This window comes from Nothoprocta perdicaria, unplaced genomic scaffold (genome assembly GCF_003342845.1).
Source record: "Nothoprocta perdicaria isolate Ctin4 unplaced genomic scaffold, notPer1 scaffold_259, whole genome shotgun sequence".
NCBI classification, from domain to species: domain Eukaryota; kingdom Metazoa; phylum Chordata; class Aves; order Tinamiformes; family Tinamidae; genus Nothoprocta; species Nothoprocta perdicaria.
Genome location: NW_020455487.1, coordinates 273,947 through 295,046, shown reverse-complemented (window position 1 = coordinate 295,046; position 21,100 = coordinate 273,947). Strand labels below are relative to the sequence as shown.

At 45.9% G+C, this 21,100-nt stretch overlaps 1 protein-coding gene across 1 annotated transcript in view; it reads left to right on the top strand.

Annotated features, from left to right (window-relative positions):
* Window positions 1-7,281, top strand: part of ABCC4 (ATP binding cassette subfamily C member 4) — a 136,478-nt gene extending 129,197 nt beyond the window's left edge. Inside the window, exons 30-31 of the mRNA XM_026040478.1 lie at window positions 2,320-2,454; window positions 6,805-7,281. Of these exons, the coding sequence (XP_025896263.1) occupies window positions 2,320-2,454; window positions 6,805-6,912 (243 nt within the window). The 3' untranslated portion in view covers window positions 6,913-7,281. The remainder of the gene's footprint in view (window positions 1-2,319; window positions 2,455-6,804) is intronic.
* The last annotated feature ends 13,819 nt before the right edge of the window (window positions 7,282-21,100 follow it).

The window sequence follows — 21,100 nt, the reverse complement described above, 5'->3', positions numbered from 1 at the left end:
TCTGCTGCTGGATGCCGGACAATCCTGCGTGCCTCTCGTGGAGGAAATCCCAGGCTAGGCTGCCTGCTTTCGCACAGGAGCTTTTGGGAATAGACAATAACTTTTCCTGGGTTTTCCTGGCAAATGGGGGTCCCAGACGAGATGCGGCTCTGCCGTTGCTATTGGCTGGGTCGGGAGCTGCTCCAGCGGGATGCGCGTAGTGCCGGGGAGCCTGCGGATGGGGGGCTCGCCCCCGGTGTCCGGCCCTGGCGTTGGAGGCCTCTCGGAGGTCCCAGCAGAGCCTCCCTTGGCCCTGCCTTGCCGGTGCATCCATTGGGAGCAGGGACCAGGAGGTCCCAGCGGAGCCTCTCTCAGCTCCGGCACGGGCTGCTCCGCTGGCTGCCTTGCCGGTGCATCCATTGGGAGCAGGGACCAGGAGGTCCCAGCGGAGCCTCTCTCAGCTCCGGCGCGGGCTGCTCCGCTGGTTGCCTTGCCGGTGCATCCATTGGGAGCGGGGAGCAGCCACGTGGGAGCCCCAGCCCCGGGGCCAGCGGCCTCCAGGGCTCCCCGGGCAGGGGCACGTGCTCCAGCCGGCAGCTTGAGTTCATGTCCAGGCTCGCTGCTGTTCCAGGGTTTTTGTTCTTTTGGAAGTTGTCCTCACAATACCTTTTATTCACTTCTTCCCTGATGTGAACGGCTCCAGTTTTTTAGAACTTTTTCCCGCCCCCCCCTCTACAAATATGTACCCCACAGTTATATTTGATAATGAGTCCTTGAAGTCCTTCTGTTGTGGCAATATCATTTTTCAGCATTATACATGTGTATCCAGTTTTTTATTTATACAATATGATATATAATATTTTATATTTTCTGTATTACTTCATTTTCTCACATAGCTTTTTYTTAATCTCCTGACATTGCTCCTCCTCCACACGAAGTATGGAACTTACAAACCAGTGCTAAATTTCTTCCTTGAGTCAATACCATTAATTCATAAGCCAATATGCTCCACTTGAGTATATTGCACTTGTCAATATTGACTTTTGCCAGCTATTGTGTTGCTCATTTACTCAGGTTAGTTGGGTTTATCTGGGTATCTTCTGGTCTAGACTTACCTGCCTGCTTTTGTGTCATGTGGGGGTTTGTTACTCTGCTCATAGCTCCTTTTGCTGATGACTAGCACAGATGTTGCTACCACAGTACCTACCAGTTCCCAGCCACAAAGCTTTGCCCTCAGTAAAAATACACTGTGTATTTCGAAGCTTAATTTTCTCTACAAGTTCTTGAGTGCTTTTTGTCTCTTGTAACGTGACCATTTAGTTACAGGGGGTACATTCCTGGAAATCCATATAAACCATGTGTGCTTTTACTTTTCTTCTGGTGCATTTGAAGAAGTCAGATTTGTGATGTACAGCTCTTACTGCAGCTAGTTGCTGCCCTGTGATCTGCTGTGTGTCTTGTATTTCCACTTTAATGATGCCTTTGACTAAATTAGGGGCTCATCTGAAAAGAAAATACACTCACCCGAAAGTTTCCTGCCTCATCACTTCCTGCCTTTCAAAATGTGGGTGCAGTGTTTGCTGCCATGCAGTCCGGAAATGGCAGCACTGGTATATTTTCTTAGGGGTTCAGTCAACCTGCTCTAAAATTCTTCAGATATTTTTGACTATATGACTGTCCTCTGTGCTCTGATGACTTACTAATACCTATTTAATTTATCTGTCATTTTTTATCTTCTCTCGTCCTCTTTGGGGGTACCTCTGTGTCTGGTGGCATCTCATCTTTTTTATGTAGAACGAATAGGTTCAGGGTAAGTATTTTTCTAATGTGTCCTTGGCAAAAAAAGATGCAAGCAATTGTTTATCTTTCCAGCAACACCCTCATTTTCTTTAATTACATCTGCACCTCCTCTAATCCAAAAGGCCTGCGTATTCTCCCCTAATCGCCCTGGTGGTTATTGCTTGTTTTGTACCTGCAGCTGTTTACTGCAGAGCCCATTTTCGGCCTCGCAACAACAGGCCTTTGTTTCTTTCTTACACAATGAATCTTACAGGCTGCTTTGTTGGCTTCACAAGCATGGTATTTCCATATTCTGCATAACTTTGCCTCGGATTCCTGTAGGTAGAATGGCTGGAGGGCACTCCGAAATAGTACAACTGGTCTGTAAACTGAAGAAGTGTTTGAAGGGCTGTTTGAAGACACTAAGGTTTCATTTCCAGGATACCAAATCCCTCTTAGCCCTTGAAGAGCTTTATAGTGCGCCACACACCTTGCTTATAGGCTCTAGCACTTGCTTTGGAACTCTGTGTGTTACTAAGCTGATTTCTGTTCCTTTCACAGGTTTTAGATGCAGGACGACTAAAAGAATATGGTGAGCCTTACATTTTGCTGCAGGAGAAAGACGGCTTGTTTTACAAAATGGTGCAACAAGTGGGCAAGACTGAAGCAGCTTCTCTCATGGAAACAGCGAAACGGGTAATTTCAAAAGAAGGGTCAATTAAGATGGTCTCTGCAGTTTGTTTTTTGCAAGTTCATGTGTCCAGTGTTATGGTAGACCTTCCCCTACGCATAAGAATTGGCTTTTCAAGACTAACTCCCCATTTTTAGTGCTTTTCCAGTGGGATATGCACAGTCTTTCAAATGATGAATATATTTATGTACACTGAGTTGCAAGACAATTTGGTTTTCTTGCATTTGTCCATACATACATGCAAGAGTAAATGTTAATAATATGTGACATACACTCCTATGGAAGACTCCGGTCTTACAAAAACTTGTAAAACATCCTACAGGCTGCGTAGCCCAGCATTCAGTTGTATAATTTCTGCGTTTTTAAAAAGACTCACACTATTTTCATTTCAGGATCAGTATCAGCACATTATTTTATTGTCTTTCCAAGTGAGATTATGGTTTCATTTTGTGCTGTTTCTTCCTTTGTTCTTGTACCCTTGCTTCATTCTGCACAGGTGATGAATGGTGCTCATTGAATGTTTTGTTGCCTCCTGTTCCTTACCAGGCTCTGTGCCTGTTTACTACTTACTATTCAAATCCTTCTCAGGGCACAGAATTATCAATGTAATTGTGAGCATTCCTCTGGCAATCAAGGTGTTTAAGAAACATCAATGGATTCATTTTCATAATATGCCTCCGAGGTGAAGCTCTGTCATCTCTACTTTTCAGATGGAAAGCTGAAGCAGAGATAGGAAGATAGAAAGTGACCTCTGACTGAGGAGCTCTTTTTGACCATCTTTTGGCTTCATGGCTAGGAAATAAGTTTCTGGTTGTGAGGATTTCTTTTTCCAGAGGGGGAAGAAAAATCCAGACTAAAATCCTATGTTTGCATTTTTTTCAGGGAGTTTTTCAGGTGAAGCTTTGTAGCTAAGAACATAGACCACAAATTCACGTGTGGCACGAATTGCAGAACGCTGCAAACAGGTTTTTTTCCTTAACTAGACACTATCTAACRAGTCCAACTGTTTTCCCCAAATACTGCAATGGGACTCCCTGTATTTTATTACTAGAAGTCTAATGGGATGGCCATGCTCTTCGGGGTATGTGGATGGCAATCTGGAGCTTATACCAATTAGGCTACAAAGGAGCCTGTAAATGAGGCTTGGAGGTCCCGYGGCCAGTGTTTGTCTGCAAAGCGAAGGGCAGCTTCCACAGGCTCCATCCCGGGAATGGCGAGAGGTGAGCTGCCTGGCTGTCATCGGCAGAGATGTAGCCGTGTCCCGCTGCCTCTCCTTCCTTCCCTGCAGCTCTTCCCCCTTGCACAATTGCATTCAAAGATAATTCAAAATATATAAAAATAATTACTTGATGTTACTTGCCCGTATAGTCATCTGCAGTTACCACATCAATGTTATGTGATTCTGTACAGGAAGGGAAGAGATCCAGGAACCAGCCTCTGCTGAAATGTGGTTTCATGAAACAGTTTGCTACCTCCCAGGCTAGAAGGCAGATACAAGCTTCAGCATCTGCCAAGAATGCAAAGCATGGGGCTTATCCATGCTCAGTCCAAAAAAGTAGGCATTGAGAGACCATATCTCCCGTCTGCAGCTATCCAGAAGGACAGCTACAGCTTCTGCTGTTCACATGACTTGGGCATTTTGGACATGACTTGGACATTCATTCAGGGTTTTCTTTGTGGATGTCCCTGGTGCTCCGTGCACCCTTCCAGGGAAGCTGCTCAGTCAGAAGAGCTCGTTCTCGTGGCTCTTCCTTTCGCTCTGTGTGCGTCTGCTGCACGGATTGCTCTTGGTCTCCTACATTCCGACTGTGGTTACTAAGAACTGTCTTGATGAAGAGCAGCTTTTATTCCATTGCTGAAAACCAGCACGCTGCACATTAAAGGAGATGGTAATATGGCATGTGTATGTGTTTCTAAAGGCATTGCAGTGGGTTGCTAAATAAAATGGCTTGGAAGGGGGCCATACTTTGACGGTGATCACTTGATTTATTGCATTTGGGACCTGAACCTTGGGCAGAACGTRCTTGTGTTAAGAGCTTCTTTCAGTAAGGTGAGGCATCAAATGCATTTTTTGGACCAGTGTAGCTTCTATATAATGTTCTTTAAGTGTGTATAACGCACATATGAATAACCATCACAGGTGACTAGGCACTTTAAATTGGAAGCCTAATTTTCCAAGGCTCTCCTCGGTATCCTAGCTAATGTTGAAAGATCCAACCATTCAAGATCATAATATCTCCTGAAACTTCCRCTCCGTCTCCGCAACGGATCCAAACATGCTCTCTGCCTGTGTGTTTAGGTCCATGAGTATCCCYGAATTTTGCACAAATGCAGAAGGAAACCAGCTCGATAGGACTCGAGCTGGAGACTGCAGGGTGCAGCTTGAGCAGGGCTTGAGCCTGGCTGCTAGGGCTGCGCTTTGCACCGTTAGACCTGACTCCAGAATAACGCCCTAGGAGAAAGCTGCTTGTATCTTTGTTCAGTTTACAAGAAGCTGTTAGGAGAAAATCCTATGGGAAAGCGAGATACAGTCACGAGGCAGTTAAAGCAGCGTGTTCAGTTACTCAGATGAACAAAACTTCATGTGCCCTCCTGTTGAGAGCAGCTTTTCCACAAACTTTGGTGGCAGCAGGATAGGGCTGTTTTTCTGTCAATCAATTCTTGAATATTTTGAGGGAAAAGTAAGGATGATTTTGTATTAAAGCTATGACAGATGTGTAAATATTAAAATACTAGCTGTTATCTCACCTCAGTGATTACTTTTTAAAAGGTTGCAGCTCAGTTGGCAACGGAAGAAGCTTGAATAAAGACTTGGGCATTTAATATCTTGAGGGATTGGGCTCAGGGGAAGAATTGCAATGAGACAGTTGAAAAGCAGCTGCCATTTCATTACATCTCTAGTAACGTGCCAAGGTTTTCTATTAACTTTAAAAATAAAATGCTATTCAAAAGCTACAGGAAAAGTACGTCCAAGTTATGTTTTAAAGCAGGAAATGGATGGGAATATGCAAGGGAGCTTCCAGTGTGCAACCAGGCACCTGATTGACTTCCCTCTGGTGCCTCCCATCGTGGCTGCTTCCCGAGGAATGCCTCTCAACAGGACATCCATTGCTTTGGCTCATGCACATGAGACCTTCGCGTCCCTTGGAAGCCCCAGGGAGGCGGGCAGAGCACGTCAGCGCCGCGCACCCWGGACAGCAGCTCTCCTTTCGGGAGCACTTGCGCAGTGTGACCCTTTCCTTTGCATCCCACGTGCCTTCTGGCTGTRTGAAGCACCCGGAGCGGTGTCGACAGCGCTCCCGAACGGCCCCCGGAGAAGCGTCCCGCAAGCCGTGCCGGCGTGGGCCTGGGCTCGTGGCACGCGTCAGCCCCGCACAGATAGCGTGGATTCTGTTCCTAAAGACTCAAACAAAACTTTCCCCATTCTTTGAAAAAAAATGCGTGTGAAGGCCTCTTTCACCCCGGCACATTTCTAGATAAGAGCACACAAGTCTTGACATTATTTCATTTTGTTATGCGCATCTGTCAAGGAACGGAGATATGATACAGTTACTAAAAACTGATGATTGTGGAACAGTGCGACTTGACAGCATTTCATTTCCTTTATGTTCTGATTATACATTTATCAGGGAAGCTGTATCTCTTCTAGTTCAGCTAGAAATTGGTAGGATTCAAGAACTCAAAGGCTCGGCAAAGAACTGTCCTATTATTTGGTATCATCTTACATTTTAGAGAAGTTGCTTGGTCGAGTCATTGTTGGAGCTTTTGCTTCTTTCATTATTGTGATTCGCTATCCAGAGATCACATTTCTATAGGCCCTATAACTGCTCTGCAGCACAAATTAAACGCTGGGGTATTTCATACGTATAGCACGAAGTCTCAATGGTTGTCAATCATAGTTTGTAAAATATAGGGATTACAACCTGATATTAACATCCAAATCCATTGTGCTCATTTTATGTGTGAAAATGAGAAACCCTTGTGCAGACATAAGATTTCACAGCTTCTTTGTCGCCCTGTTTTTAATTTATCTCCATGTTTTGAGCTAGTAAAATGATTTTACTTATCAGCTTAATGTAAAGTGATAACATATATCTATTTATCTGAATTACCAGGATTTGAGTGGATCTCCAGATTGAGTGTTTAGTTCTCAGACTCTGTTGTAATCTAAGATCACACTGTAATTTTACTAATTTTTCAGTGACACTGAATGCCACTGATCCAAAGTTCCTGCTTTCTTTCCTTATCAAAATGAATATACCCCTGCTGTATTAATCTCCAGCATTTTATCTGAAACTAAAGGCTTAAGGTGCAGTTAATCTTGAATTGCTCACCGAATGTAACGTTTGTCCTAGGTTTACTTCAGTAAGAACTATCCCGAAGTTGTTCAGAATGGGCAGCTTGCCACGGACAGCTCCTTGGATCCTKCCTCGGGAGTGTGGATCACCGAAACTGCACTGTGATTCCCGCAGCCGCTTCCCGGAGAACGGAAACCCGAGACTATCCAAACTCAGTGACTGGCCATGAGCAAGAGTAGGGGGGCGATTCTTTGCACTGGACATCCTTTCTATTTAATACTGAGAAGAAATATTTGTGTTATTTTTTTTCTGTGCCTGTTTCTTTAATTTCAGTGCAATACATGTTTTCCTTTCCAACTAAGTATGTTTTTATTGCTGAGGAGATTAGGCGAACTAGGTTTTTATTGGGAAGTTACGTGCTAGAGATCTCTTTTATTTAAGCAGGTGCAGGACACCTAACAGATCTAGGCTGCATTTTTGGAGCTTCTTAAAAACATTGAGATGTGTCCTTTTTCTCCYTTGGAAATAGTTGGAGAGCAAGCAAAGAGAAGATTTGTTTGGTGTCACTTTAACGCAATAACTAGACCTAAACAGCAGATCTGGTAGTGCACAAGTTGTTTAATGCAGTTGCCTTTCTACCTGTTTTGCAGGTTGGTGGAAACAAGAATTGAACAAGCCAAAAAAAAAAAAAAAAAGCAACTTTTCTTTTTGATAGCAAAAAGTACTATATACTTATTTTTTGATAAATAATTGAAATAATGCTGTCCAAGATGAATGTAAATATTACTCTTTTTTTTTTTTTTTTTTTTTTTTTTCAGAAATCCAAATGCTGAAAAATCATTATCAATCTTCTGTACTTTAGAAGAAAATTACTACATTTGCACTGAGGAAATATTTAAATAATTTAACATACATTCCTTTTTTTTATCCAGGTTATCAAAGAAAAAAGTATTAAAATAACTTGAGGAAACGTTTGAATGACATGTCATTATACCTAAATACCATGTAGTACAAAGTTATCTTCAGCACAACACATTGAAATGTATACATTATTTGCATTTATTGTGCCTTAATATTTGTGCCTTCAAGCCAAAGCTCTAACTGCAGGGTACACARCAAATTCATTAAAGATACTTTACAAATATTTCACCTTAGTTTATTTAAAATGAATTTTGCATCAGGGGTTCTCTTGAACTCGAGCTGTTTGAAGTTGCCATCCTGCCGAAAGAGGGAGGACGGTACGAGCTGTGGTTTCGAATGGCTGTTGCTGATAGCGGCAAGAATGCAGTGGGAGAGAGATTCTGTGTCGGGTTGGTAGGTCCTGATTCAGCAAAGCACCTCCGCGTAAAGACACTATTCCCATGCTTAAAAAAGTCAAGCAGGTGCTATGYTGCTTCAGGGTTTTTTTTCATGTTTAGTGAGATTCCTCCTCTTTGAGGTCGGGCGCAGAATAAATCTTGCTGCTGAAGTGGTGCGGGAGAGACTAGAAAGTAACAGATCTCTGCAGGACACAGAAAATGCTGTGCTCTTCGGAAGGTTTTTTGCACTGCTGTAAGCTAAATACTGTTTCTCAGTGAGAAAAACCAAAGTGGTCTAAAACCAAAGCAAACCCACTGTTTCTCATTTCGGGCAGTTCTCCCGACAAATGGGTAACTCCAATACAGAACTGCTCTCTCCTTGTCAGGAAGTAACCTGAGGCCCAACCCAGTGCCTCGGCCTGAGGGCCGACCAGGCAGGTTCTCGTCCTGCACAGAGCCCAGTCCAGGAGCGAGAGGCCGGCCCTGCTTTTCCCTCAGGCAGTAGCTTTCCTGCGGCCGGGCTCGGGGTCCTGCTGGGGAATCCCGGGAGGGAAGTGACATCCTCTTGCTGGGTTCCTCCTGGTGCCCTGCAGTTCGAGGAGGGGCCCGGATGCTGTAGGGCTTGGAGCAGGGATGCAGCTTGTGTTGGTTTGGGGAGCCGTAAGGATCCCCCTGTGCTCTCCTGCCTTCTGCTCTGCTGCCCTGCACAGCACACGGTCTGGTAACAATCTCTAGTGCTGTTAGCAGGATGTTACCAAATGAACTATACTGTCACTATCCRGGTCTTTTTTGTTTGTTTTGTTTTGCTCTGGCAGGTTCTGACACTTTCTCYCTGGTGCGTCGCTCCTTGTGCTGTAGCCCATGCCGTGGAGGTTGGTGGAACTGAGCTTCACACAGTGATGCAGAGCACGAGCCCTGTGCCAAGCCTGGTGCTAAGTAGAAGAGGGTTAGGGACACGTTCCTGTCCCYAAACCAGGTGGCTCAGGTTGGCCCGTAGAAGCAGTGCTCCTGGCTCCTTGTCTCTTGCGCTCGCCACCAGGTCCCCGTCCCACATCACCTGGCCCTTTACCTGGCCTGCCCGTAGGCCCCGTGGCCTCATTCACAGTTGCTAGCCTGTTTGCTTGGGTCTCTTGCGTTTGGGTTTTGATTTGTCTGTAACTTTCGGAGCTCCAGGTGTCTGCAGTAGGGAYAGGGCTCGGCAGAGTGATGCCCGTGCGGCAGAGGTACGTGACAAAGTGCTGCAGGCTGCCCGGCCACCCGGCGTGCCGCTGTGGGGCAGGAAGGAGGTGAAGGAGGCGGGAGCTGGCGCAGCCCTTCCGAGGGCACCCGTCGTCGTCGCAGAGACCCCTCTCTGGAGCCCCCAAAGCAGGGCCGGGGAGGGAGCTGCCCCCTGGCAGCGCGCACAGCCTGTGGGGCCGGTGCCGCAGCCTGTCTGCCGTTGCCCTTTTTGCTGGCCRGCTGGGGCAGAGCCGCAGAGTCGCAGCCTGCTGGACACGAGGGCGAACTTGTAGGAGCCCATTCCTTTTCTCAATAGTTTGTTCTTACAAGAGAAAAAGTACCAGGTATCAGGACTTTCAGAAACTCTTAAGAGTGCATTCTCTCGGCCATATATCTTGAAGGTTTTGTTTTTGTTTTAATCAAAATCAATGAGAAATACGTCTGTGAAACAAGATTATAATTACAGTTTTGATACATTTCAGCACTGCATGAGTCTCTGGTAAGTTGTGTTCCAGAGCCCAGCTCCAAGATGCTGGCTGCTGCAGAGCCGCCGGCGTGAGACCCTGACACATCTAGCTGTCTRTCTATAAGGTAGATTTAATTTGATACTCGAGCTTTTTGAATGCRCACAAAAATGTTAGGAATCTCTGAAAATGCTGATTCTGCTTCTTCACATATTTTGACAGGACATTACTAGCTCTATGTATCAAATATCAATGTAAAAAAAGAAAATAAATTTAAAAAAAAAACATAAATTAACCCATACATTGCTTGAATAGAGCAACGGGTAGCAAGTCGTTCATATTGGTCATTGACTTTTTATCCATCTTTTTAGCTAAACGCAAATAACAGAAATACTTTAAACAGGAAATCTTTATGCAGGGCATTTTTTGTTGTTGTTTTTGCTGATATTTGTTCTGTTTAGCAGTTTGTTAAGACTGACCCATTTAATTTCACCTGAGGGGGAAGGTGCAATGCACTTGAAGGGGAAGACTCAAATCAGGTATAAGAAAGGCCTTTCTTTAGCAAATGCCTTCATTTGTTGAATGTACAAACTATCTTTCTGGCAATGTGTTTTGTATATCCTTGTAAGGAAAACTTCAAGTAGTCTTAAGCTTCCATTCTGAAAAAACAAAACCCCTCATGCTTTATTCAGAAATAGCAAAACTGGTTACATTCCATCATGGGGATCTTGGAAAAAGAACTCGGTCTTCTGAGTTATTAGCACCTTTAAAAGATTTCAGCGCCAGATGCCTTAAAGTATTCTGGAGTCTTCTTTCTTTTATATATACATATATATATATATATATATATATATATATACACACACATATATATATATATATATATACACACACACATATATATATATATAAATAATTTTATACAGTAATTCTAAAAATTATCAGTTACAGAACTGTTGTTTTTGGTAAGAGACGAGGAACAGCCTCTGCTTTTGATCTCCAGATTTGTACCAGACATTACATTTGTTGCATCTTTGCTCCACTTCTCATCAAAAGACTGATAAAAACCAACACAGTTCTCAAGAATAGGTTATTTGATGTCTTGCTTGTTCTGCGAGCAAAATTTTGTTTGGTGAGTTGAACCAAGGCTTATTTGCCAGGTAGTTTTTAGTCTTCTGCAGCACTGTTTACACTGCTCTTTGGAAGAGACAGGCTGTTCTTCTGACCAGGGTCAGTAAACTTGGTTGTTGACTGTTTCTTGAAAAGTTCTCCCCAATATGTTTAAAATAAAATTAAGAAATTAGTGGGAGACAAAAGACCCAAATGGTATAGAAACCTTCCTGCCAATGCAGCTCTTCATGTTATTCTGACCTTTTAAAATTTCTCAGTATGTCTGCCTTTTTTTTGAGGAAAAAAGAGAAAAAATAAGGTTGGTTGCTTCCTTTAACAGCAATGACCTTCTGCCACTTCAGCAGAGGAATGTGGCTTTATGTATATGTTTTACACTGTGTAACATGGCACTGCTTTCTCGTCATTTTAACTCTGGTTTTGTTTTGTTTTGTTTGGCATTTGTATGGTAATTTGATTTTGTTCCCGCTGCGGAATGATCTCTTCTGTTGGCGTTCACATGACAACTGTCATACAATAAAACGCGTTTCTCACAAGTGTCCAGCCTGTGTCGTTATTCCAGCGGGCAGCGGAAGGCAGGCACACTGCCTACCCATAGGTCGTGCTTGCAGGCTCCAAACGCCGCCTTCTTTTGTGGCGGTGCCAACCTCAGGGGTGGAAAATCCTTCTTTATGAGCTATAAAACAGAACCRTAAGAGTAGTACATCTTAGCCTGCTTTTACCGGCCTGCTGGCTTCAGAGATGTTCCCAGATCACATTTTCAAGCTTTTTGCGTCCGTGATGAAGCTAGAAAGCAGCTCAGACAGGTTTTCCAAAACTTGAAATAAATAAATAAACTGCAATTGCAAAAGAACCGAGTCAGAACAGAATCTCTACCTCAAAAAGCTACAAAGCTTAGGTGGGCTGGACAGGCCGAAGGAGGAAGGTTAGTGGACACATGGGTGAAATGGGTAACAGGACAWCTCCAAAACACGGTGTCCCCTCTCTCCTACCCATACTTCTTTATCTAATGAACTTATTATTTCATTTAACAAGACATTGTAACCTCATTTCTGAAAACTGCTCAGGGCTGCTGCTGGGTCTGCAGTCTGTCCATAACTCTTAGCTCTATTGGTGTGGTGTAGAGTTTTAAATGCAAGTTGCCTGTGACAACAGCTGCAGGTCAGCAAGCTCCAGAACTGATGCAGCCTAAATTGTCACCTGTCCTTGTGCAACGCATGATGCTCAAACACCTGTTGTATTTCTTGCCTTTCTACCAGAATTCCTGCTTATCCTTGCAGCTGAAGTGTCTCTGTCTCAATCTGCCTGTAAGGGGGCTCAGCTCGGCCATGGGTGCAGTGCAGAACTTACCCAGTCCGTGCGCTGCCCCGTCCACCCCAGCTCATCTCGGGTTAGGTGGAGTGAGGGGGACCTCTTACTTGTCCAGAAGAGAGCGACCGGTGAACAGCAGGGCCCAAGATGTACTCTGTGCAGTGCCTGCAGAGCCAGCGTGGATCTCACGTACAAACCAGGGCTCCAAACTGCCTCGTGGACTTAGAGCAGTGGAGTTAGAGCAGTATCAATGTAGGGCCACGCTGGGACATCAAAAACATAGGGCCTTTGGGTTGGGGCTTCTTAACTAGCAGGAGGAACAAAGGACTCGTGCTTCAGGGAAGCTCCCTTCTTTCTTCTCGGCTGGAATTGTACCACGCTGTGGAATGGGTTGGCTCGTGTTCACTGCTGCTCTCACACCAAAACCCCAGATCCTGAAGCACCCGGGTCTTCTCAGAGCTAGCGTAGGAGGAGCAGGTCTGATCACGGCCTTTGGATCATGGCAGGCACGTGAGGCCTGCAAGGGAGCTACGRCTTAATGTTTTCTTGTTTGTAGTTTGGAGCCTTTCCTGTACATTATGTTATGTGAAATTAAGACTGAGAGGGTAGTGAAAATAGATTAATTGCAGTAGATCTTTTATCTCACAGTTCTGTCACCAATAGCAAAGGGGAACTGATTTAACCTAAGAGTAGCCTGAAGAAAGCAAGCCTTCCTAATGCTCATATTGGTCAACAGTCTATAGACTCCTATATAGAGTATTTTGCAGAAAAGGACAACAATTACCTATGAGAACATTACATTATAGTGAAGGGGAAGTAAAGCCTCAAATTTAGTAGTCAAAATTTTGTTGTTAATTAAAGTTTGCTCCTCAGGGTTGCAGGCCCAGCTTTTTTTTGTAACGTAAATGCATGAACATGGCAGTGGAACAGTGTAGAACATTTTCTTGAAAGCATTGCCGAAAAAAAAAAGAGAGAATTTCTCCTTCCTTCTTCCAAGCTGAGAGATGAATGAATGAATTTTGGTTCATTCTGTACCGGCAAGGAGACCAAGGCGAGGAATCCGGACCGCAAGATGCCTTTGCCCATTTAATGTGTGTGCGCTTTTGCAGAGTAGGGATTTCTGCAAGTGGAGTTATGCAAGTAATTCCCCGTGAATCACTCTGGCAATGAATTAAGTGCCTCTTCCCACAATCAGGTCGTCATCTGACAATCAATCTTGTTGGGGTTTTTTTTTCTTTTTTTTTTCTTTTTTTTTTTTTTTTTTGGAATTACTCAACAAATCCTTTTGCAATTACTTTTAAGCATTCTGCTTTGATCACCAGTAGTTTTTGTGAGTGTCTGGTTAGTTTATTGCTTTTTGAGAAATCTTTCTAGGAGTTAGTTACAATAGTAGATGAGGGAAATTGCGCAGTATATGTCCACATCCACACATTGCCATTCAGGCGTGCGGGCGTGTGTTTCTGTGAGTATCCCTGTCACTGACGCTAGATTTACTTGCAGAGCATGTCGTGTCATGCATGCACATTGACGGAAAAGGGAAGAGAGGCCACATTTTTGGAATAGTTTCATGGAAAAGTCTCCCATTTCTAGAGTGAGAACGATCAGAGCCTTTGGAGAAAAAAATGAAGGAAGGGGCCTCTGCGAAAGACGAGTGGTGGTGGCGGGAGCGAAACGCTTGGGCCTGTGAGGCGGGGAGTTTGGCAGGAGCCTCGTGGCGCGTTGGGCACGTGGGAAGGTCTCGGGTGTATTTACATGCTGGTGTGAGGTTGCCACTGGCGCCAGGCAGAACCAGCCGGCATCGCAGAGGGAGAAAGGGAAAGGCCAAGCGGTGCTGGGAGCACCGGCAGCTCCTCGGAGGGAGTGAGCGGCAAGCAGGCGCCCCRCACGCGGCGTCGGCGTCTGTGGGGATGGTGGCTCAGTGAGTTGGGCCTGTTTAGCCTGGAGAAGAGAAGGCTGAGAGGGGATGAATGTACATGACGGGGGAATGTAGGGAGGAAGGGGCCAAGCTCTTCTCAGTGGTGGCCAGTGGCAGATCAAGGGGCGATGGGTGTAAGTTAAAACCCAGGCAGTTCCATCTCCATGTGAGGAGGAACTTCTTCCCTGTGAGGGTGCCAGAGCCCTGGCACAGGCTGCCCAGGGAGGCTATGGAGTCTCCTTCTCTGGAGATCTTCCCAASSYGCCTGGATGCCRCCCTGTGCCCCGTGCTCTGGGTGTCCCTGCTGGAGCAAGGGGTTGAACTGGATGATCTCTAGACGTCCCTTCCAACCTCAGCCATCCTGGGATTCTGTGATTCTGTGGCTGGGGGAACCCAGGCTGCCTTTGGGGACGGGTGCTCAGGCGAGGAGGGGCTGCCAGGGCGAGTGTCCTTCGCGAGGGCAGYGGCGCGGTGCCCTCCAAGGCCCAGCCTTGCGAGCGCAGAGCTGCCCTCCTTTCCCCTCAGGAGCAGCCCGCAGCGCTCGCGAGGAAGGGGCTGCCGCCGGCGGCTCTAGGGAGCTCCTCGTGGCTCGGCCAAGTGGCCGATGGCGACGCCGTGGCTGCCGTGGCCGCTGCCGGGGGGACGCGGGCACCACGTTGCCTCACAGCCAGGCAGGCAGATCCCTGCGAGATGCCTCTGCCGGCTGCCAGGACGAGAGGGGACAAACCAGTCCGAGCTGCTGATGCTGTTGCCACGGATTTACCTGAAGGGCTGCTTTTCCAGCCAGCTTTCTCTCTCTCTCTCTCTCTCTCTCTCGCTCTCTCTCTTCTCACAAGGAGGTGATCAGACGTCCTCTCGTGAGACGGGCGACCATCACCTTGCACCCATCCCCAGCCTCCTTGTGGCTTCTCCGTGCTGGGCCCGGGGTGCCGGGCTCACAAGTCCTTGAGGCCCTGTCTCTGTGACTGCGGCTGCTGTTGGGAGCTTTTCAGGCCTTTCACTCGCCTATCCAGAGGAGACTGTAATAAAGACTGGCCCCTGCTGCTAAACTGTTTGCATAATTCCTTTTTTTTTTATTTTTCTTTTTTGTTTTTGACTGTGAAAGTTGATCTTATCCTAGAAGAAATGTCAGCTGTGCCAGAGTTTTAACACCTACCCATATCATAGCTGAGGGAATCAGGCAGCTTGCTTAGAAGCTGAGTGTGTTGCTCTTCTCTAATCCATAGCCTTCAAGTTAGGAGAGAACTTGATTTCCCGCTTTGAGTTACCTGGACTGAGCTTAATCCTGAATTTTAGCGAGGGGGTGATTTATTATTGTCTAGCATCAGCGAGGGGACATTAATTCCCCGTCTGCCACCCAGCATGCCTGCTTGGTGAGAAAGAAACCCTGCTGTAGGTAGGATCAAAACCAAAGGACATAAACAGGACTGAAATTTGTGTGTCCAAGGCAGCTCTTCTGGAAAGCTCAGTTCTGCTGCCACTTAACCCTCTAGTTGCCTGAAACCTCTAGAAATACCTGATTTTTTTACCTTAAAGCTTACCCAAGAGCCCAGAGCCACATTTCTTTGCATGTGCAAGGCTTCCCTGAGATAACACTGGGCAGCCTGGTGCCTTGTGCACACCTAAGGCTCCCTGGCATCGAGAAACCATGTATTTCTTTCTGTTTACGGTGCTTGATGGGCCCTCAGGACTCAGAGCCTCCCCACGTGAGGCAGTGGCAGCTCCAGYCTTGAAGGACTTGCACATGGAAGAGGGATAATGAGGATCCCACCATTCCCATAGGCTTGGCCCTCTTCCCTTTCAGGGCTTTGAACCCACGTTGCCAACTCTTGGGAAAGTKCCCTGAGGCTGTGAGGTGCCCTGGGGCTGGGGGAGAAAGGCAATCTCTGCTTGCCTGCCATGGCAGTGCCACCTCACCCAGGGCATTTCCCAGGTGCCAAGGAGAGGAGAAAATGGGATGCTGTAGCCCTGCATAGGTGCAGAGGAGCATGTGGCCCTGCCTGTCATCTGCACAGGACAGTCTTGGGAGAGCGAAGCCCRTGGAGCAGGGAGTGAGTGCTTGGCTCCTGCTCCCTGCTCAGCAGCAGGTTTCGGAGTCATGCACAGGCTCCTGCGCTCTCTCCCCGGCCTAATGAGTCGTGAATTCCTTGCTGCAGAGTGATGCATTTTCAAAGCAGGGGTGGAGGATCCTCCACCCAAGGTAGCCTCCAGCCTGGCTGTTAGGGCACTCTCATGGGATGTGGGAGACATGGGTTTGAAGCCCTGGGGCTGAGGCGGGACAGGAACCCAGGCCTCCCACTTCCTCAGCATATACTTTGAATACCAAGGCATTATATAATAAAAACTATCACCACCTTTTCTTCTTCCTGCTTTGTTTTTTAAAGGCTGATCTGTACGGAGTCTTTTGAAAGAAAGGGCGTAGGTACCAACCTCCAGGAGAAGATTTCAGACAATGGATCCCAAGCAGACAGGATTGCCTCACTCCAGCCTCAAGGGGCTTTTAGCACAAGAGAAAATTTCAGATACCTCCTCCTCCTCTGCTTTCCCTATTGCTTGAAAGTAAGCAGCTGTGTGATCCCTTCGAGGAGCTCCCGCTTCACCCTGCTGCCTGCTCCAGGTTCAACTCTGCAGCACCCAGCAGCTTTCATGGTGCATCACAAGGGGAGGCCGAGAGCAGCTCACGCCCTGCTAAAAGCTGGGCATCCCAAAATCAGGGATTTCAGTGCCTAGACTTCTGCTGAATCTAACCTTGATCTCTCACATTGTCAAATCCAGAAAAAAACTACCGGCCTCTCTGAGAAAATATGAGGGATGGAGGCCAGATGAAGCACGACGTGTTTGTATAATTGCATAAGCAGGTAGCACAGTTTTTGTTGCTTTGAAATCTTTAGCCTGAAAGGGACTAAAAATAATCCTGCAGAAAAATTCTTAATCATTGCACCCCACTAAGACTCATTTGAAACAGTCAGTCTGGGCACTCAGTTCTCATGTAGTCCTTTGGCTGTAAGTACCAAAGCCCAGACAAACAGTCCTGGGTGGCTCTTTGATGCAGAATCACACAAAGAYTCGAGTTTCTGCAGCTCTGATCAAGCGAAGTGTCCTCTGCCCTAACTGAGGGGGAAGAAGCCCTTGCTTCCCAAAGCATAAATGTGTTGTATGTGGTGCCTATTAATCAATGGCGTCAAGTTTGGATCAGCCTCAACTCTTCTAATTTGTACTTGTTGGTGAGCTTATACAAATGAATCTTATGCAAATGTGGTTTTGCAACCCTGAAAATTTTGTGTGCAACCTGTTTTTAAAACATTCCATGCATGGAAATCTATTATTTACCCCTCATTTTCAAGGTAGAAACCTCATTCTAGAGGGGACTGTGCTAGACAAGCAGTAGCAGCTTCATGAAAGACTTTGATTTAAGGTATCTGTTGCAAATGCTCCAAAGAAGACCAGACAACCAAAATGAAAAAAAGGATCTTGCTGTCCTCATCATTCTTTTGTCAACAGAAGCATGACAAAGACCCACTAGATTCCTTTCACTCACATCTCCATTGTCATAACTTGATCATCAATACATGAATACATGATTAGGTTGATTTTCAGCCACACTAACTCCATTCTTTTTTTCTCTCTGTGTTTTTCAGTGTTGATCACTGCTCGAAGATCTGAGGAACTCCAAACCACTAAGAGCAAGCAGAGTTGTCTCCACTCTGGACACATTCAGGAAAGCTGAAATACACTAGAGGTAAATCTTTCCTTGGATGTCCCTGAGATTCGAGGAAGCCCATCTGCAATAGGGGTTTTACCCCAGACCTGGTCTGCCTGCCCAGATATGGTGCTCCACGGACCTTCGTTCGGGTAATTTTTGTCAAGTGCTGTGTTGAGATGCCTGCTCTGATACCATCAAGAGATGCTCATCACAGTGAAATAAAAGAAGGTATTATAGAGGATCATTTCAATACCTGACACTCTTACACTTGGCTAATTGTATTTCTTCATTAAGATAAGGATCAGCATTCAGCTTCTCCAACATGTAGGTCAGCCTTCCAGTACATTTGCACTTGCAAGGAAGAGCTGCTTTAATGACGGAGAGAGAAACCTTCCAAGAGTTGCATCATAACTTCTGTGTTAATATCACTTAATAACACGATAAAATGCAAATAGTATTGACTGTCAGTAGACAATCAAGCTTAAACCTCCAAGCCCACACACATCCATGTGCTAAGAGTAATCTCCCTGACAGTAAACACAAGATGCATCTTTGCGTCTCTCCGTCCGCCTGAGATGCACTCGCTTCAACAAGTAGCACATCAGCTCTAGTCACCCAGATGAGCAAATGGGCAGCAAAGAGGCTCAGAAAGGCTCTAGCTCCTCAAGGTGCCTCCTTCCCTGTTTGCTCTTCACAGAAATACAGCATTGTCACTAGATACTACTGTAATTCTCTCTTAAACAGACCTGCACACTGAGTTTTAGGCATTTTATCTCATGCTTGGCTCTAGATCACTCTTCCAATACACTTTGGGTATCAAAGTCTTGGGCACCCAACTTCTAAAGATGGTCTGAATTGTGAGATGGGGATGTCAGCTAAATACTAGCTAGTATAGAAGCTCAAACTGTTCTGCATTTGGGATTTATGGAAGTAAAAGGGGTACCAGCAGACTCTTATGTCTGTGGTTTGGACGTGAATGAAATGCAAAAAGAAAGATATTAATTAGAAGTGGTATCAGTTAGTGACTGGTCACCTTCACTGAATAAATGTTCCCTAAAGGTTGAATGGGCTCACATCTATTTTAAGAAATGGAGATTAAGCACTTGGTGGAAGYTAAATGTGTTTAATTGTAATGCTATTGTGGGATGCTCAGTATGCAATGTCAGAATAACTGAGCTATTGTAGGTAGGGAAGTTAACCTCAGCACCATGCTAGTATTCATATTCTTTGGACTATAGGACTGGACTGGAGGATTTTAGGGGCCATCTGTGCTTCTSTAGAAGGAAGACAGTTTTTTTCTATCAACTATTGTTACTTTGTGAATGTAAATAAGCCAGCATCGAATTGGGGCTGATGAAGCTGAACTTTGGAAATTTCCCGCTGGCCTTATGAAATGCAGGTTGCAGCAACTGCTTCCTCTTTCTCAGCTCTGTTGGCAAAACACTGCCTTGGGTTTTAATGATCCAGAAAAATGCAATGGCCAGTCAGGAGGTGTCTAGAGAAACCAAAAAGTGGTGTAGGACCTTGACTGCCTTGGAGCAGCCTCCCACTGGTGAGGAAATCCTGACATGCAGTTGAACAAGGTTGGTGTCTTCCCAGGGCCCTTATCTGTCCCTTTTGATTATCTAGCTCCTTGTTTTGAGGGGACTGCTCCATAAAGCACTTCTTAAAACCTAGCTTCAAGATGACTGCTCACCATAAACCAGCATTTGCTCTCCTGGCTAAGCCTGATGTCCTTAAGCCTGGTGAGAGAGTGCCCAATCTTGAATGCAGGTGAGTTCTTTAGACACTTCTCTCCCCAGTCTGAGCTGTGCAGATATATACACATTCCCATCTGTAATCGCATTACATTCCTGCAGCAATTCCWGTGTGAAAACTTTAAGGATAGCTATTATATTTTCAGCTGGAAAGAGGAATGTGTGCCCGGAACCTGGACCCCGAAATAACAAAACCCACCGACTCACAAGAAGAATTTCTTCTGAATAAAGCAGGTAGGCACCTGCTTTCAGTCAGGGCCCTGAGCACCGCTGCCCACTTGAGGTGCCTTAACCCTTGAGTGCCACTCACTCCCCTGAGCTGGATGGTGTCTGCAGCTTGGGGGTTATGTGGGTTAGATACCTCTGCTTGGGCAAAGCCTTCTGTGACTTCMTTCATTCCGGTGCAGTCGGATTGGGGTGGATCAGGCTCCCTCAGACCAACTGGCTGACTCAGGCCCTAGGAATCCAGCCTTTAGATACTGCTGCAGAGCTGGAATGGGCTCCCGCAGTGGAGCCTCCTGCAGCATCAGCTCTGCGAGTGAACTGCAGAGGTGACACCACGGCCCGCTTGAACCCTGCCAGCAGCAGTGTGCTCCGAAGTACCCCAATGAAACAGGAGTAGGTTTGTAGGAATGACTGCATGGACACAGGGTGGAAGCCTGTGCTCACAGGTGACCCGGAGCTGGTGTCCGTACTGCTGAGCTAAAGGCAGCTGACGTACACATGCATACGCTTCACTTCTAGGCCATACACACGCTGCTGTTCTTGCCAGTACTGCAGACTAAGAGCAGAGGCCCCTTGTTCCTTTACAATGTAAAGTGTTTTGTTGTGCGGGCCTTTGGGTGGTTTTTATTGTTGGTTTTTTTTTTTTTTTTTTGGAGGACATAGGTCAATCCACACTAATTTTAACATTTTTTTTTCTGGAGTTTCGGTGGGCTTCAATGCACGCAGCACAACACTTGCAGGGAGTTGGGTTTTCTCCCCCAAGGATGACTGGACTGAAGCAAATAATCACAGTGCTACAACCCCTCTGCACTTTTATTTTTGACCAGAACAGGATAGCTAATGCCAAACTCCAGCTTCCCTCTTATCATCCTACTGTCAGGTCCCAGGCACCTGTCTTCTGCTTAATTCTCTGGACTCATCTCCAGAAGAGACTTTCCTTCAGACAAAGAATGCCAGCCGTGTAGTTGCCTAAATTCTCATGGATGAGAAAATTAATGGCCCCCTTCCTTTTTTTTTTTTTTTTTTTTTTTGTTGTTGTTGTTGCCATGGTCACAGGAAAGGAATTAAAGCATCAAAGCCTTCTATTTCCTGATGATGGATTAAGGAAATTATTAATTTGTCTTATAAAAAGGCAGGTTGTGTCTCTGCAATTAATGTGAGAGGGCCCTTCACGAGGGGAATTTCAGCCTCCTGGGCGGAGAAGGCTAAAGCGTCTGCTTATTCACCAGCTTAGACATATGGGGCTGCTATGGGGCCTGTGCTTTCATTAGTCACTGCAGATAGGATTTGGCTGCTCGGGCAGTAGTTTCTTTGGGGCACAGGATTAAGGATTC